Raw genomic sequence first — 14,085 nt, 5'->3', positions numbered from 1 at the left:
AAGGACTGAGCAACAGGTTACCATAGTAACCATGGTTTCCGCTATAACACATTTGTTAATTTTGTATGTTTTGTCTAAACTACAGTTGCCATGGTAATACTTTTCTGTGGATTTAAAGGAATATGTTTTGGTGAATTGCTCACTATATTAACATAATGCAATAAATGTAAATGTATTGCAATATAAATACAATAGGCCAACACAATATACACACATACAACATTGTTACTCAATTATATAATGCATGTTTACGCAGGGGCGCAGCCATCATTTCAAAAGTGAGGGGGCAGACTGTTTTACACGAGACATGAAGTGTAAGAAATATATTTTTATTTTAAGTCCTGAATTAACTTTTTGCTGCTTTAATATCTAATATTGCGCCAAATTAAAAGGGAGCACATGGGATTTTTTCAATTAATTTACCAGAAAGGTTTTGATTTCTTACAATTTACAATGTAAAAAGGCTAATTTCTACCTGATCTAACCGTAAAAAAAAACATTTGTTGCCAATGTAACCAGGTGGATTTAGTCATATATATATATATATATATATATATATATATATATATATATATATATATATATATATATATATATATATATATATATATATATATATATATATATTTAAAAGCAGTTAAATTAGATGTTACCACTGCAGATTTATTTTTATTTTTTTACCTAGCACAAGTGTCTGACAAAACATTTTGATATGCACTACATGAGAGTGGTAAAATCAGTCAAACAAACAACAACACTGTCCTTCAAAAGCAAAACACAGAAACAATACATTTGAATTGGGTTAATCTACACTCTTTAGAAGAAAAAACATAACCTAAAAATGTGATTTATGTGATAAAATCTATATGGTAACAGGTTTGATTGTCAAAAGACAAAAATTTTATTTAGCATAACTGGGGGGGAAAGCCAGCTTCAGGGGTTAGATCAAAAGTTTGCTTTTTAAGGTAACAGTTGCAGGTTTCCACTTTTTAGTGATCTGTCCTGTGACAGACGGGTTTGATTCAACTAAGATTCAGAGGAAATGAATTGTGAAAATTTGATAATGAAGATTTGCTGGAAATAAATCCAAAAAGTTTTAAGCCAGTTTCAGTGTTGGCATAGTTACTCCATTTCGCCTTTGTGGGGCAGAATTTGACAGCAAATTTCAAGAGAAAAACTTATTTTCCTGGCTGGATATCATTACATTTTATAAGCCATCTCAAACCCAGCATTGACACTTAAATTATATGGGTAATTTTAATGTTCAGCCCTTCTTCTCAGTCAAAATCCGATGTCAAAGAATCCCTACAAATATAATGTATTTATCTAATGATCATTTAGTGAAGACTAGAAAGCTTTTCATTTTTTTTAACCTATTGTCCCTTGTACCTGCTGCCGTTATTGTCGTATGTGGCTCACACAATCGTGAAAAATGATCCAGTGTTGGATGTAAATCGCGAATCATTTGCATGTAGGGCAAGTTCCGATTGCGCGCACAATTAAAAGAAAGCTTCTTCTGCTTTCCGATTCAAGCTATCATACCATAGTAATATCACTGATCATCATCAATGCATGAACAGATGCCAAATGACAACTTACATTGCTTGACATCACAGTAAAAACTTGATTGGAAAGTATTTTGCCACATTGAGTTTGTGACTAATAGCTGCATATCAAGCCCGGATGACTGACGTGGTTGCCATGGAAATGACACAACATGATGAGCTCATTCAGTGTGTGGTTGAGCAGCTTAAGAGATTGACCAGTATATTTGAATGTTTACATTTGCTGTATAATACAGACAACTTATACATATTTGCCCTGTGAAAAAGTGCAGGGTACGAACTTATGTTTTATTGAAAGTGAGGGGACACGTCCTCCGCGTCCCCCGCATATTCTACACCCATGTGTTTACACACATACACCTAGTGGTTGAGTTGGTTGTCTTGTGTGGTAGCAATCTGTCTGAGCCTGTTGGCAAGAAATGTAAACAGTAACATCTACAACAAAAACAGGACTGTGCGAGGTCTGTTCAGTGTGTTTAGTTTTGGTCATGATGTAATATTGTCAGACCAATGGCATGATTTAGATCAAAGGTGCTAATTATAAAATGTGCGAAGATTAATATCTTTTTACAGCTTGTGCAGCTGAAGCTCTTTCTCAATCCCCCGTTCTCTTCTTGTTCCTGTGTCCTGAAATAGATATCTAGTATCTAGATATAAGTACCCGACCCTACAGTAAATTAGTCAAGTCAAGGCTGCTCTGTGCCTGCTCAAAATTCTGTGTAAGATGCAATGTTGCATAAAAAGCCAGACTACTTAAACTTTGTTGTTGTCATGAAAGAGCATATATTTCATAATTAAGTTTCATATTTAAAAGTATGACTACTTATTTGTTTCATAATTTTACATTTCTAACATTAATCTCATTACATTATTTATGCATTTTTAACTGCTATGTATAAGCATTTATGTCATTTCTGAGCATCAAGTAGTCTGGGTAAATACAACTAAATGCCTCTTCAGATGCAGCTTCTGTGCCACCTTTGCAGTGTAAATATGGCTTAATACATGTATGGTTATAGCCTGAATTGTTACTCCAAATCCGCTTTCATTCAATCAGAAACTGCTCTGTATTTAAATATTTAAAAAAAAAATTAATAATGAAAACTTGAGCTTATTGTTTGACAATGTTGCCCTCCTTAGGTCAAAAGTGGAAAAAACTATTGTTGATTATTAATTTTGAAGAGAACCTACTGTACTTGAGTAAGAGTTAAATAGTAAACATTAAACAAAACCTCAATGAAAAAACATTTAAAACATTGTTTGTTTATATATATATATATATATATATATATATATATATATATATATATATATATATATATATATATATTTTTTTTTTTTTTCCAGCACTGCTTTAACCCTCTTGGGTATGGAGTTCACCAGAGCATAACAGGTTGCCACTGGAGTCCTCTTCCACTCCTCCATGGCAACATCATGGTGCTGGTGGATGTTAGAGACCATGTGCTCCTCCACCTTCCATTTGAGGATGCCCCACAGATGCTCAATAGGGTTTATGTCTGGAGACATGCTTGGCCAGTCCTTCACCCTCAGCTTCTTGGAGGTGTGTTTTAGATCGTTATCATGCAGGAATACTGCCCTGCGGCCCAGTCTCCGAAGGGAGGGGATCATGCTCTGCTTCAGTATGTCACAGTACATGTTGGCATTCATGGTTCCCTCAATGAACTGTAGCTCCCCAGTGCCGGCAGCACTCATGCAGCCCCAGACCATGACACTCCCACCACCATGCTTGAATGTAGGCAAGACACACTTGTCTTTGTACGCCTCACCTGGTTTCCGCCACACACGCTTGACACCATCTGAACCAAATAATTTTATCTTGGTCTCATCAGACCACAGGACATGGTTCCAGTAATCCATGTCCTTAGTCTGCTTGTTTTCAGCAAACTGTTTGCGGGCTTTCTTGTGCAGCCATGCAGACCAATTTGATGCAGTGTGCGGCATATTGTCTGAGCACTGACAGGCTGACCCCCCCACCCCTTCAACCTCTGCAGCTATGCTGACAGCACTCATACATCTATTTCCCAAAGACAACCTCTGGATATGACGCTGAGCACGTGCACTCAACTTCTTTGTTTGACTATGGCGAGGCCTGTTCTGAGTGGAACCTGTCCTGTTAAACCTCTGTATGGTCTTGGCCACCGTGTTGCAGCTCAGTGTCAGGGTCTTGGCAATCTTCTTATAGCCTAGGCCATCTTTATGTTGAGCAACAATACTTTTTTCAGATCCTCAGAGAGTTCTTTACCATGAGGTGCCATGTTGAACTTCCTGTGACCAGTATGAGGGAGTGTGAGAGTGATGACACCAAATTTAACACACCTGTTCCCTATTCACACCTGAGACTTTGTAACACTAACGAGTCTCATGACACCGGGGAGTGTAAATGGCTAATTGGGCCCAATTTGGACAATTTCACTTAAGGGTGTACTCACTTTTGTTGCCAGCGGTTTGGAATAATGGGACAGCAAATTTACAGTGTTATACAAGCTGTACACTCACTACTTTACATTGTAGCAAATTGTCATTTTTTCAGTATTGCCACATGAAAAGATATAATCAAATATTTACAAAAATGTGAGGGGTGTACTCACTTTTGGGAGATAATTATATATATATATATATATATATATATATATATATATATCATATATATATAAACAGTACAGTAAGACAAAATACACGTTATTTCTATTTCTTCTGCTTCAAACTTACTTCTCTATCTGCTCATAATGTAACACATCATAAGAAAGTGTTTCTCTGCTGTTCAAATGCACTTTGGATCGCATCTTTATATATATATATATATATAAATGTTTTCCATCTGAAAGGACTAAATATTAAATGAAACAAATGACAATAACATGCAAAGTAATCTCTTCAGAAATCAAAATACTTTTTAAATGTAACTATTCTAATTACCAATTATTTAAATTGTAACTATAGTGGAATTTTAAATACGTAAATGTGTATATATAATTACAGTGCTTAGGTGAGAGTACAAATTCTAAGAATACTGAAATACAGTTCAATGTGTTACACCATTGCTTCAGGTTGTTAAAACTTAATCAACTTTTAAAATGAACAGTGAGGCCAAGGTTGATTTTTTTAGCTAAAAATTAAAACTATTAAGCAATTGATAGATTTGAAGAATATCTTTAAGTTTCAGTTTAAACCAAACTATAGCTGAATAAAAGCTTAAACCATCATTCAAAATAAAAGGTCCTGTGAAATAACAATAACCTTGAAAACTGGATGTGATAAATGTTGTATGTTTTCTTTATTCCAAAAAGATAATGATGCAGATCCATAACAAGAACAGCTCTCAATAAAATATTTACACACTGATTTAAAAAGTACATCAACATCCTTTCAGTGACTTTATGAACACCATCTGAAGACAACTGAAGCCATACCACTATATTAGCTAACTAGATATTTTTTATTTTAAATGCATGGCAACACAACTATCAGGAGGGGTCATGGATAGCAAATGCTTCATGTATGGCATTTGTTGTCATTGCTATTAGAAACTAACATTTCCATTTATAGATGAAAACATCTGAAAAAATTTGCAGGACAGTGAGAGGAGCTCCATAGAGCAAATGTTTGGAATATTTGAGATTAGAACAGCTAAATTATGAACCTGTTTACATGTAAAGAAGACAACAAAAAGACTAAATCAAACTTCCATTAATATCTTTCGTGAAAGAAACTACATTCCGAGCCAATGCAAGGTTATTCCTTTCAATTTGTTACTACCCATTTTAAGCTACATAGATCAGAGATTTGAGCAGGATGGAACTAAATGCGAACAAGTAAATAGACCTTGCAAAGAGTAACTGCTACTTTTGTGCAAAGACACAAATGCACTGTTTTACCTAAACATACTGAAAGCAATATTTGCAGTGCATGAAATCCAACAAGTGGCATGGTTGTAAAAAACACATAAAATTTTTGAATCTGCTATATAGATTCTTGCTAAATGTATTGCTTCCTTCCATATAACCAATCATGATTAGCAGCAGCCTTATTTTTGCAGAGAAAATACAAAGCTAGAGATGAAAAATAAATTCAATGTTATTTCAAAAGGCTCTGAATTCCATTAAGTTTTATGGAGGGTTGTACAACATAAGCTACCAGATAAACACAAGGCAGCAGGCATGCAAATTCACACACTCACACAATGCTTTTAAAGAAATAGTTCACCCCAAAAAATGAAAACGCTCACCCTCATGTCATCCCAGATGTGTATGACTTTTTCATCTGCTGAACTCAAATGAAGATTTAAAAAATAATTTATCAGCTCTGTATGTCCAAATAAATGCAAGTGAATGGGTGCCAAAACTTTGAAGCTCCAAAAATCACAAAGTCAGCAAAAAAGTAATCAATTAGATTCTAGTAGTTTAATCCATATATTTAGAAACAATATGATAGGAGTGGGTGAGAAACAGATCACTTTAACATCCTTCTTGTTTTTGGTGATTCCCATTCTTCATGCATATCACCCGCTACTGGGCAGGGAGAAGAATTTTAATCAAAAAAATAAAATAGGATTTAAAATTGATCTGTTTCTCACACCTATCATATCACTTCTGAAGACATGGATTAAACACTGCAGTCATATGGATTACATTTATGATGCCTTTGTGTTTTTTGGAGCATAAAACTTTTGGCACCAATTCACTTGCATTGTATGTACCTACAGATCTGAAATATTCATCTAAAAATCATAATATTTGTTGTGCAGAAGAAAGAAAGTCATACATATCTGTGATGGCATGAGAGTGAGTAAATGATGACAGAATGTTAATTATTGGGTGAACTTGCCTTTAAATTGTAAATATCAGTAGACTGCACATAAGAACAATTGTCATCAAGGATATACAAGATCATTTTAAAATGTCTGGAATAAACAACAAACATGCAAGTGATACGTCTAACCTAATTAATAATAATAAAAATAATAATAATTAAGCAAAGACTTTAGGGCAGGCCAATAAATAACAACTGCTAAATCTTTGATCAACAGAAAAAATATATATACTGTAAATTACTTAATCCAGATAACATTACAAACAACTGGCAGTTTGCAGACATGTGGGACACTTGTGAAGTTTAGTATATTAAGGCAATATTATGAAAATTTGAGGGGAAAATACTGCTACATCGGTTATTAAAATTAATGCAACATGCCATTGTGCTACAAAACCATTGCGGCATTACTGAAAGAAAAAGATGTTTCAGCATGCACACTGACACCTTGAGATAACGGTCACATTCAAAAACAGAAACTGATATCTCAAATATGGACAATTAGTTCTCCTTAAAATACACTAACAATGGGGTTCCTAAAATGGTAAACCTGAAGAGGCTTCATTGCAACATAATTTCACAAGTTCCATGCACCAACTAACTACAGTAACTGGACAGTTGATCCGTTGTGTCTGTCGAAAAAAATGGACATTCATAACTGAGCTTTTCAGAACCATTTCCATATGAGAACCGAGAGACAGTGTGTAACAATATAAAGCAAGTTGATATGGTTCAGGGATAAATCAATCTACAAGAATAGAGATACACATGCCAGGCAGTCATGAATTGAATACATTTTTAAAACTCAATTTTATATGAAAAACCCACATGTAAAAACCACATTCTATTGCTTACTAGCTTATAAACATCATATAGCTAGGAACTAGAAGTCATTGGCTTTACTACATGAAATTGTTTACAGTTTTATTGATACCATACAGTAGCTACAGACAGTTTTGCATCATTCTGAGCTCAGCTACAGTGTGCAATACTTTACAGAAGAAACGCTGAATGAGGAGAGCTACACTAAGACCACACAATCCAAAAAATAAGTGTAATACATTTTACAACATTGTGAGCATTTCCCACAAAAAAACAAAAGCAAAAAGAGATGCTTTGTAGAGGCATACTCCCATGTTGTAAGCTGGATATTAAAATAAAGGCCTGGGGTTTGGCATTGTCCTTGCAGTAAGGCTCAACGCCAGGTGATGATGTTTGACTGTGTCACTGTTCAAAGCTTCTAATGAAATCTCCAGCCCAGCGGCCAGTCTCTCAACTCCCCAAGCACCAGGTGTATTGGACTGGTGTGTGGGGCTCTCAGATTTTCTTGGGCCGGCGTCCCAGATGATAGTAGTAGGACAGCGTGACAATGAGGAAGAAGATGCGACTGAGGAGCAGGAGGATGGCAGCATTTGGCATGGAGCCCAGTTCCACCAGAGTGATGGAAGTCACTGTAACACAGAGAAGGGTAAAAAATACATATGTGAACATAATGAGATATCTGAACATAAAATACATTTTTGAGGGACATATGGTACATTAATTAGATGTTATATTTAGGCATACTGCTTTCTACAGCACATTGGTATGCAGTTTATGGGGTGGTGGTGCTTCGAATCTGAAACTACAGCATCACTGCTAAATGAATAGAGTTAATTTACCTATTATTTTTGTTGCGAGCTTGCAGTCAGAATTGAATATGTGTTCGTTCATATGTAATAAATGACATTTTATAATAAAAATAATGTATTAAATATTTAAAACATTAAAATATTTAACCAAAATTGTTTCTTAATTCGTTTCTTTGTTTTATATACACTCACCTAAAGGATTATTAGGAACACCTGTTCAATTTCTCATTAATGCAATTATCTAATCAACCAATCACATGGCAGTTGCTTCAATGCATTTAGGGGTGTGGTCCTGGTCAAGACAATCTCCTGAACTCCAAACTGAATGTCAGAATGGGAAAGAAAGGTGATTTAAGCAATTTTGAGCGTGGCATGGTTGCTGGTGCCAGACGGGCCGGTCTGAGTATTTCACAATCTGCTCAGTTACTGGGATTTTCACGCACAAACATTTCTAGAGTTTACAAAGAATGGTGTGAAAAGGGAAAAACATCCAGTATGTGGCAGTCCTGTGGGCTAAAAATGCCTTGTTGATGCTAGAGGTCAGAGGAGAATGGGCCGACTGATTCAAGCTGATAGAAGAGCAACTTTGCCTGAAATAACCACTCATTACAACCAAGGTATGCAGCAAAGCATTTGTAAAGCCACAACACGCACAACCTTGAGGCGGATGGGCTACAACAGCAGAAGACCCCACCGGGTACCACTCATCTCCACTACAAATAGGAAAAAGAGGCTACAATTTGCAAAAGCTCACCAAAATTGGACAGTTGAAGACTGGAAAAATGTTGCCTGGTCTGATGAGTCTCGATTTCTGTTGAGACATTCAGATGGTAGAGTCAGAATTTGGCATAAACAGAATGAGAACATGGATCCATCATGCCTTGTTACCACTGTGCAGGCTGGTGGTGGTGGTGTAATGGTGTGGGGGATGTTTTCTTGGCACACTTTATGCCCATTAGTGCCAATTGGGCATCGTTTAAATGCCACGGCCTACCTGAGCATTGTTTCTGACCATGTCCATCCCTTTATGGCCACCATGTACCCATCCTCTGATGGCTACTTCCAGCAGGATAATGCACCATGTCACAAAGCTCGAATCATTTCAAATTGGTTTCTTGAACATGACAATGAGTTCACTGTACTAAAATGGCCCCCACAGTCACCAGATCTCAAACCAATAGAGCATCTTTGGGATGTGGTGGAACGGGAGCTTCGTGCCCTGGATGTGCATCCCACAAATCTCCATCAACTGCAAGATGCTATCCTATCAATATGGGCCAACATTTCTAAAGAATGCTTTCAGCACCTTGTTGAATCAATGCCACGTAGAATTAAGGCAGTTCTGAAGGCGAAAGGGGGTCAAACACAGTATTAGTATGGTGTTCCTAATAATCTTTTAGGTGAGTGTATGTAGATAGGGAAAATGATGTGGAGTTTGAATCATATGGGGAGAAAACAGCATTCTGTAGGAAACATTTTCAACCAACTATATATATGCAGTATAGCACAGGGAATTTATAAATTACACTATACAGTATGTGTATACGCTTGAATCCATTGAAGGAACACAACAACTAGAGGGCAGTGTCTTCATGACATTACACAGTCTATCCACAGCTGTGAGGATACAGCATGCATAAACCATACAGTTTTACATCTCACTACTAACCTAAAAATTGAATGGCAAAGTAGCAGGCTTCACTAAGTAATGTCCACTGGATGATGATCTTTTCAGCAGTGTACAAGCCATTCCACATGATCAGAGAGAGACCTGACAAAATAGTGCACAAAAATTAAAATGAATGAGGTAAGTGTGTTAAAAAAAATAAGTCAACATTCTGCAGGACCACTTGTAATTGTAAAACACACATTCAAACAAACAGTGTTGGTAACAACATTTAGATGAGAAGAATTACTTTATGTATATATCAGAATTCTCTCCAGGGAAAATTTCACTGGGGTCTTCCTGTTCATGTAACCCTGACAGTCACTAAAGAACAGCAGCTGACACAAGCACATTGACAGACATTACAATTACAAGAGGGATTAATTGAGCAATATTAAAAAGTCCTTTATAACTCCTCTATTTAATAAATGTTCGAAGGCAGGCTAAAAAGGGACCAGGTAAATAGGGGAATAATTGTGCTACAAATTTGCACAAATTAGTTGTCTGCGGTTGACTGCAGTGAGCCAGAAAGAATTGGATTTATAGTGCAACTGAATGAATGAGTGGCAGAGAGCATGCAGTCCTGGTGGAAATATTTCCTCCTCGCTTCTCTTCACAATCCATTGACTGACTGGCCATTTAGTCACTTAACAAAATACAAACACTATTAAGACTCACTTGTGTGGAAAGGTATATATATAGACACACAGGAGAGTCTGTTTTATGGCCCATTAATATATTTGCTGACCACAAAGTCTGTGAAAGATCATTAGGGTATCACAGTTAGAAGCATTCTGGAATGAGACAGTGCTCCATTATTCTAAATATGATTAGAGAGAACATGACTACTTACTCAGAATGGCCCCTCCATAGAGACGTATAGAAACACTGGTGGCTGTTTGCTCTTGATCAAATACAACCTCATACAGCTGGTTAGGAAAGGCTAGGGCCTAAAAAGCACATACATCATCACAGATCATTTGCATTTGATGGTGAATAGGTTTATTATCATATAAGGCTAAAGAGAGTAAGAGTAAGGAGGCATTACAAATGTGATGTTGCAACTCCAATGCAATAGTTACTAGAAGCTCACGTGTTGAGATACTAAACTCACCAAAAGGGCCATGACAGTGAAAACAACAGCAGAGAAGAGAATCCATAACCTTGACAAAGGAAAGACATCAGAGTGAATAAAGACAGTTTACTTTGTGTATTGCCAATTCTAAAATGCCCAGGGCAGTTACGCTTGATTATAAATTGGGGTATAAAATGAACTGAGACCTTATTGAAAACATGTAATTCAAAATGTAATTTATTTTTACATTTTAAAAAAGTCTTAGGATTTTGAAAAATTTACAGTTGAAGTCAGAAGTTTACATACACTTAGGTTGAAGTCATTAAAACTCATTGTTTAACCACTCCACAGATTTAATATTAGCAAACTATAGTTTTGGCAAGTCGTTTAGGACATCTACTTTGTGCATGATACAAGTAATTTTTCCAACAATTGTTAACAGACAGATTGCTTCACTTTTAATTGACTATATCACAATTCCAGTAGGTCAGAAATGTACATACACTAAGTTAACTGATGGCTTGGTGCAAATCAATGCCAGAACAACAGCAAAGGAAGATGCTGGAGGAACAGGTAGACAAGTATCTATATCCACATTAAAGTCCTATATCAACATAACCTGAAAGGCTGCTCAGCAAGGAAGAAGCCAATGCTCCAAAACCACCATAAAAAGATAGAGTATAGTTGCAAGTGCACATGGGGACAAAGATATTACTTTTTTTAGAAATTTCCTCTGGTTTGATGAAACAAAATAGAAAGTTTTGGCCATAATGACCATTGTTATGTTTGGAGGAAAAAGGGTGATGCTTGCAAGCCAAAGATCTCCATCCCAACCATGAAGCATTGGGGATTATGTGGATATATTGAAGAAACATCTCAAGATATCTGCCATAAAGTTAAAGCTTGGTCGCAAATGGGTCTTCAAAATGGACAATGACCCCAAGCATACCTCCAAAGTTGTGGCAAAATGGCTTAAGGACAACAAAGTCAAGGTATTGGAGTGGCCATCACAAAGCCATGACCTCAATCTGATAGAAAATGTTTGGGCAGAACTGAAAAAGGATGTGCGCCCTTGTAGGAGGCCTACAAACCTGATTCAGTTACACCAGTTCTGTCTGCAGGAATGAGCCAAAATTCCAGCAACTTATTGTGAGAAGCATGTAGAAGGCTACCCAATAAGTTTGACCAAAGTTAAATAATTTAAAAGCAATGCTACCAAATACTAACAAAGTGTATGTAAACTTCTGACACACTGAGAATGTGATGAAAGAAATAAAAGCTGAAATAAATAATTCTCTCTACTATTATTCTGACATTTCACATTCTTAAAGTAGTGATCCTAACTGACCTAAGGCAGGGAATGTTTTCTACAATTAAATGTCAGGAATTGTGAAAAACTGAGTTTAAATGTATTTGGCTAAGGTGTATGTAAACTTCTGACTTCAACTGTAAAACAAAGAGACTTTTATTTTGCAAAATGAATATTTTAAATATTATATGGCATTCTTACGATTTCTAGGTCACTAATCAAATAAACTAATTTGTGACACTGACCATTTTAACTAATTTTACTAAAGGTCAGATATCCTCGCTTCCATTGGAAAAACAAGATGACCTTTCAAATCATGCTGGCATAACAGGGCAAAGTTTTTGCACAAACTTGGGTCCATGCCAGCTTGAGTGCATGTTGGAGAATATACTTCAGTAACTAAACAAAAAAAAAATCATGATCATATGGCAACCAAAATTATCACTCAAATTGTTCTGCTGATAATATTAGTTTAAATGAAAAATGTTTTTATTGAATTTTAATTTTTTATAAATGGTTTCATTATGTGTACACAGACAGACAGATGTTTCTGTTCTGCAAAAACAGTATCCCTTACTCAAATACAGACTGTATATGAACACTTAAAATAGTTAATGGTTCAGCCACATCAGCTGTGGCCAGTCAAAATAACTGTGTCTTAATTAAAGGCATGCTATTTTGGTTTGGTGACCTAAGGCAAAATGTAATAAATGAGGTGTGCTAGAGAAAACTCCCCTGAGCATTGCAGTGCAGCGAGGGGAATGGAACAGCACAGGGATGTGGTCTTACCTCAGTCCCACAGGCTCCCGAATGGCAAATTTAATCTCATTCCCTAGCATCTGACTGATCTGAGAGAGAAGATGAGGAAGTGAAGTGAGTAAGAGAGAGAGAGAGAGAGAGAGAGAGAGAGAGACATAAGGGGCAAGAGAGAAAAACACTACACTCAGAATAATCAAGAAGTGAATACAATTTTAAGTGTAATTTCCAACAGAATCCAAATGTAATCATGAAAAAGACATGTATTTATCATTCTGCATTGCTTTCAGATGAATAATAACAACTATATCAGTTTGAAACACGATGAGTTACTGTAATAATGCATGCCGTTTTATCCACAGTAGTATAGTGCGAATCACTAAGACATCTTTAATTAAAGTGAAGAAACCTGTTGTCAACATTGACGACTGGGGGCCACGGGTGGATAGGTGGATAAATAGCACTATATTTAGTATAAAATCCAATTTGACAATGCATCCTCCCACATAAAGTCTCTGATGATTTACACAGATTCACACATATCCGAGTTTATGGCTGTCATTCAATGCACACACGTCATAGCTGTAAAAACAAAAGCGGCTGTACTACAAAGAAATCAAAGAGTTGGCAAGATGCTTTATTGTTTACTCGTCTTTTGGGAAGGTGAGAATGTTTTATGATTAACAGTGTATCCATGGATTCCCATATGGATGCTTAAAACGATTTGATAAATAAAAAGAGCATGCATTTCTCCTACAAGATACGCATTTTACTTTCAAGGGAAAACATTTTTCTGTGAAAGAACAAAGACAGAAAAAAGCTGGTGAGAATTGTTCTAGGAAAATATGTATCATAATGTATTGTACATTACAATGATAAATAGATACATGTAAACACTGACTTCAACTTGGCCTGCTAAAAGTTCACCAAAGCGTTGATTTACAAGCATGCACATTTACAGAGATTGGGTAATGCAAGCAATGACACAAATGCTATTGATGGATTCACAAGACATTGCTTATTACTTTTAACCATGGCAACTCTGGGTGTGTCTCCTGTATTACATACACATGGAATGGTAATTTAGCAGATTCACTTCCACATTTAAATTTAGGGATGTGCTTGAGTAACCGAGTAATAATGCACCAGCACCAGCAACTTAAGTATTAAAAACACTACTCAAATATCACAAATGAATTTCCTTTGTGCATTTGCCTGCCGCGAGCAGCAATGAAATACACTGCAGAAAATAT

General features: G+C 36.1%; 1 protein-coding gene across 2 annotated transcripts in view; it reads right to left on the bottom strand.

The window, feature by feature from the left end:
* Nucleotides 1–4,842: 4,842 nt before the first annotated feature.
* LOC127623422 (tumor protein p53-inducible protein 11-like) overlaps nt 4,843–14,085 on the bottom strand; it is an 83,352-nt gene continuing 74,109 nt past the window's right edge. For both annotated transcript variants that reach the window (XM_052097884.1, XM_052097885.1), the window contains 5 exons: nt 12,866–12,924; nt 10,807–10,855; nt 10,546–10,642; nt 9,696–9,797; nt 4,843–7,846 (listed from right to left, as the gene is read on the bottom strand). In XM_052097884.1, the coding sequence (XP_051953844.1) occupies nt 7,713–7,846; nt 9,696–9,797; nt 10,546–10,642; nt 10,807–10,855; nt 12,866–12,924 (441 nt within the window). In that variant the 3' untranslated portion in view covers nt 4,843–7,712. The remainder of the gene's footprint in view (nt 7,847–9,695; nt 9,798–10,545; nt 10,643–10,806; nt 10,856–12,865; nt 12,925–14,085) is intronic.

The sequence above is a fragment of the Xyrauchen texanus genome, chromosome 29 (assembly GCF_025860055.1).
Source record: "Xyrauchen texanus isolate HMW12.3.18 chromosome 29, RBS_HiC_50CHRs, whole genome shotgun sequence".
In the NCBI taxonomy this organism is placed as follows: Eukaryota; Metazoa; Chordata; class Actinopteri; order Cypriniformes; family Catostomidae; genus Xyrauchen; species Xyrauchen texanus.
The sequence above is the reverse complement of the archived record's forward strand: the minus strand, read 5'-3'. Positions and strand labels throughout refer to the sequence as shown.